At 35.0% G+C, this 5,721-nt stretch overlaps 1 protein-coding gene across 1 annotated transcript in view; it reads left to right on the forward strand.

The window, feature by feature from the left end:
• Window positions 1–5,721, forward strand: part of LOC105620586 (mucin-12) — a 53,324-nt gene that overhangs the window by 21,901 nt on the left and 25,702 nt on the right. Inside the window, exons 5-6 of the mRNA XM_012202075.1 lie at window positions 4,396–4,468; window positions 4,779–4,819. Coding sequence (XP_012057465.1) covers window positions 4,396–4,468; window positions 4,779–4,819 — 114 coding nt within the window. The remainder of the gene's footprint in view (window positions 1–4,395; window positions 4,469–4,778; window positions 4,820–5,721) is intronic.

A 5,721-nucleotide genomic window follows, 5' to 3' on the forward strand; every position in this document is an offset into this window, starting at 1 on the left:
CTCTCTCTCTCTCTCTCTCTCTCTCTCTCTCTCTCTCTCTCTCTCTCTCTCTCTCTCTCTCTCTCTCGCTTTTTCTTTTCAATCCTGAATTTAGCCACCGACGTAGTCGTTTTAAAACCTTACGGCTAATTTATTAATCCTACGAGGGCAACCGCTCGCCCTCGGTTATCCGGTAAATCTTTTTTTACCCGGCACTAATTAAAAACCAGGAAGCTTCCTTCCTAGAGAAGTAAAAATAACACTATTGTATATTTCCTCTATTGCGAATTTAGATTCGTGACGTATTAAATTGATGTCCGTTGTACTTTTGCGTTTTTCACTACCATAGGTCCATTTTTACTCGAAAGATATAATCAAGCATTCTTTGACTTTAATCTCTGAGAAACTCTGATTTCGAAACAAAATTAATCCAAGCTTCTTTTCAAGAAATTACGCGGAGCATCGAACAATTCCGACGGCATGTGCCGTTCAACTTCGGAACTCGAGGAGCGTCGTGGTCTGCAAATAAAGCATGCCGCTAATGACGTCACGTATCGTAATCCAATTTATGGGGAGGTGGGTGAATGTGCCGCTCGTCTTAAGAAAAAGGCGAACACCTAAGTAGGGATCGACTTTTCTTTTCTCCATCCATCCTTCCCGGTTCTCGCTCTCCTGAAACGCGAAATGACGACCTGATGAAGTTTCTCAGCGTCATGGCACTCGATTGGCCAGCCCCGACGTAGTTGGCTAAGGGATCAGGCCCGAGCGGAGGATTAGTACACGACAAAGTTTATAAAAGTGCGCTCACTTCAGGAGAACCCCCGTCAACTAAAGCTGGCCTTCTCTTAAGAGGTTCCTTCCAAGTCTCTTTTCAAATCCTCTAACACGCGTGATAAACCTATCTATGTTGTCGCGATCACAATATATCTGTAATGTCTGGCATATAAATCTCGCATAAAATAGTACTTCCAACTTTATGAATCGGCAGAAAAATTTATATTAAAATCTAAAAATCTATATTTATAATCATAAACTGTTATTGATTTTTATTTCTTTTTGCTATTTTATTGCATTGTGTAATTATTATTATTATTATTATTACTTTATACGATTATTATTAACTTTTTATTACGGTCTGATGTAACATAGTTAAAAAAATTAAGAAATGTAAAATGTCTTATGAAAGCTTTATGAAAATAATGAATTCAATGATTAGGAACAAATTATTATTAAATGGATCTCTTATGGAAGTTTAAAGCTATAGCATGTGAATGGAACATAGTAGTACTTGATATAACTTTCAGCCACTGAAAGATGATTACACTGTCTAACGATTAGATAGAAACCTTTAGTTACATTTATCGTTCACGATTGAAATAAAGAGAGCCTTGCCGAAAGGTCTCATATTAACCGATTGGTACTTCTCGACTACCTGCAGTGCACTAGAAACCTGTAATTGTTTGGTCACGCGAGGCTGAACGGGAATATGAACACGATCATACGTGACGAGCTATACCCACCATTAAGTTAGAACTAGCGCACGACAGATGGTACATACAATTGGTCGTTTGGACATGCCCGTCTGGCATCGGTCATACTTTCGTGTCGCAAGAAAGAACTTAAAAAACTCTCGAAAAAAAATTTAGAAATTACCGACGCGAATTATCAGCTGATACAGATCTCTAATAATAAAGATTGTGTGTCTTTAAATAAATCCTGACGAAATCATCAGTGTATGTCGTGTATGTCTCTCTGCGACAACTCACTCACAAATGGAGATATTCGCAATTCACGAGCAAAAATCTATCAACTATTATTGAGAGTAAAATTTTTTCCTTACTCGGTCGAATAATACTGACGAAAAGCAAATGATACGGAAAATAATGCATAGATAGGAGGAATGAAATATCACGTGACGAAACTTTTTCCCTGATCGCTGCAAGTTTCGTTCTGTCGCGCGGGAATGAGGTCTATCTGTTCTTTGTTTCGCGGACAGTTGTAGGCCGGCCACATACCCCGTGCTAATCCCGAAGGCTTAGTCACGGGACAGAGAAATCCCAGAGGCTATTCACAAATGCGTAACTCGTGCGATGAGATCCAGGCTGACCACACGCGAGGCCATTTCTACCCTTCTGGACCGTCCTTTCAACTTTCACTTGGGGCCTCTCGCCACAGGATTGGGGAAACTCATCCTGAAAAATGCTACTAAATAGCATGCACGCCCGACAAAGCCGTACAAAAATTTTTTAGAATCTCTTTCCGAAATATAACTCTAAAGGTTATTGCAGAGAGACAGAGAGATTGAGAGCATAACATTTATTATAAGTTGTTATTACGAAACATGAAAAATCATATACAAGCAACATTTTTGTATCTTGAATATATTATATATATTATATATATATTATATATTATATATTATATATTGAAAATACAAAATAATATATATTATAATTAAAATGTGTATTTATTTTCAAACATTTATTTACTTTATAATTAATAATCGTAAAAAATAAAACATACTTAGATGCTATAAAAATGCAAAAGTTTTTAGAATTCATAGAAACGTTAATCTTGAATTTCTTTATTATCAAATTATATAAAATTTTGACGAAGCAATTTGAACATATGAATTAATTATTTTAAAAATTATTGCACAAAATATAATATAAAAATGATGTATTACATCAATATTATTTCTGCTTATTGCATTTATAAAATAATTACATATAATTTACTTTAATACAAATAATTTTAATCTAGGAGGGGGGGGAGGGAGACGAAATTTTTACAAATAAGATTTTAATATGAAATAGACGTGTCTCACCATACTTGCTTGCAGTCTTTCACCTTGTCTGTTCAATGTTCTCTATGAAGGATAACGTGATATATTGGCAAACGGGGAGTAAGCTATATTCTGATTCGATGTGCAGAATGAAACTACACGACGATGTCGGACACGTCGGCTGTCAGCCATTCAATAGTTAATTTCCATTCAACTGCTCACGTCGCTAGCGGTACCGTGCAAGCATACCGAAATACTATATTATTTTTCATATACTTTCCAATGTTCGCCCATTTCTTATCATATATTTTCATGCTTATGATATTATAGTTAATCAATGTCTCTTTAGATATAACCACTGCTATTAATTATAAATTATTTTATTGATAAAACAATATTATTGTTATTTATCAAATAATATTGTTTCTCTTTATATAATTCTTATATTCTTGATATTTTGAGACAAAAGACTTTTATAAATATAATGCTAAATGAAAGACTCTGTAAAACCTTTACAATAATAATGTCTCCGCTTAAAATATTCGACGTGTATGCCCATTCGGGCAACGGAAAAAGCAGATTGCGTACGTCAATTGGCTGCAAGTGCAAGATTATGAAACCAAATGTAACAATAAAGCATTAATGCATATTAAGCTGACGCCGTATTCCGGTCGACACGTTTCTACCGCGAAACAACACTCATCGACAGTGTAAATATCCAATTTATTCAGAATTACTGTCCGCTTGTGTCAGGATCATCAATTTCGGTGCAGAAATAACGGGTTGCAGAGACAGCGTAATGTCGAGTGCTCGGTATTATCGTATAATATATAGTTAATATCAAAATGCAATTGAGATACATTTCCTCTATCACATTTTCAGTTTCTTAAAATTTGACTTAAAATTCATTACATCTTCATTTGCATCAATTAGCGATATGTAGCACTCAAATAAACATTCTTTATTTCCTATGTGAATCTATGGAATATGTTGTTTAGAAATTTTATTGCATCTTCTCAAGAAAAGTGATGCAAGTAAAAAATATAAATGTTTAGAAAAGAAGAAAGAAAATTATATTTTAAAATTAATTATTTATAGTAATATTAAACATAAGTTGATTAGAATTAATCACCAATTGCTTCTTTTAAATTTTAAGCATAGAAGTAACATAACATTAATCTTGTTATGGAGTTACAATACATTAAACTCCTAATATTATCCCTGTTTTGATTTATTATTTTTACTGTTTTCAATGTCTTTCATTTTTTTATTTGAATTCAACTTGTATTTTGCCTGATTGAAAATCGAAATATTTAGAACACAGTCCGCACGTAATACGAAATTCACAAAATTTCAATCTATATCGCTTTTCTTGTGGAGATGTGTTAGGATTATAATAAGATAAATAAATTATGTGAATAATTTATTTTAAAGCGACAATATCTGAGTAATACACTTTGTGCACTTACGTACTAAAAATTTAATTAGCTTAACCCTAGATAGGAGTAAGCCTTGTATAGAGCTACCATATAAGCGCGGGTAAAAACTAATGTACATCGTATCTCATGAATATCTGAAATGGCATTAATAGACTAACATCGGGCTCTGCGTGGTGATTTGATTTGTTGCAGAGGGCAACAAGTGCCCGACCCCAGGCTGCACGGGGCAGGGTCACGTGACCGGACTCTACTCTCACCACCGCAGGTAAGCAATTATCGGTAATTAACCTGCACTCCGCATTCAGCCACGGCCGATTACACACCTACGCGGTTTTACGTGGAGAATCGAACGAGGTGTTATATAGAAATAGACATCAATAAGCCAATTCACGATCAGTATAGTGAATTCTACGTACTACCGAAATAATAAATATGCACATATCACGAATACATACAAAATTTTTCTCAATTTTAATACGTGCTTCGTATATCTCTTAAGAGAAAAGTTGAATATATACTTAAAAGCTTAAATCCTATTAATCTTAAATATTGTTAAACAGTTTCTCTGCTTACAGCCTTTCTGGATGTCCACAGAAGGATAAATTAACTCCAGAGAGTAAGTACGCTTCTATTAAACTAATTACTTCTTATTGTAGTTAGATAGTGCATCTTCTTTTTGCGAGAGTGTCTTTTTCTTAACGAAGCGAGGAAGCGAAGAATGAATTATTGTTGTGGGTTATTTAAATTTCAAAGAAATTTCGTAATTAGTCAATCTTATCAATATAAATAATATAATTAAATTTAAATTTATTCGAAAATTTTTAATTGTGATCATATTCCAATAAATATCTACAACTTCCATATATCATATATATTTTTTAAATAATGTTTGTTTTTGGGATACAACTGGAATGTTCTATCTCTAATTTGGTTTGCTTTTTTTCCAAAACCATTCTCGATCAGCCTCGTCATCCACAAAAGGCCATTGTTCCATTTCCATGCTTCCTCGCCTCATTAAACGCAACAAAAATTGTATCTTCGGTACACGAAGTCAAATTAGAAAGAGAAAATGGATATTTTTCAGCGATGAGCGCGGTGCACGCGTCGCGTGCTGTGCGTGTGCGTTGCGTGTGTGTGTGTGTGTATGCGTGTGCGTGTATATCTGTCTGTTGTATATTCTTTGCGCTTTTCCTTTGCGGGGTAGAGAGCTTTATTTATTGCGTTTCTTTTCATTTTATTATTTTCCGTTCGTAGTTCATTATATAGTAGAGAATTATATCACCACACTCTCGAATTTGGTTGATACTGGTCGTGCCTATGAACCCTCTGGAGAACTCGAGACACGGGCGGCGCGATGGGCCCGGCGTATGCGCACATGTCGGACACTTCACACACGGAGGACACTTGTGCGATTGAGTATAATTACGCAAAGAATTATACGGATCATCCAGCTTTCCATCGATGTGCGAGTTTCCGCAATAGATTCCGTCCCCTCCCTCCCCACCTCTCTCTCTCTTT

Source organism: Atta cephalotes, assembly GCF_000143395.1.
Source record: "Atta cephalotes unplaced genomic scaffold scaffold00027, whole genome shotgun sequence".
NCBI lineage: Eukaryota > Metazoa > Arthropoda > Insecta > Hymenoptera > Formicidae > Atta > Atta cephalotes.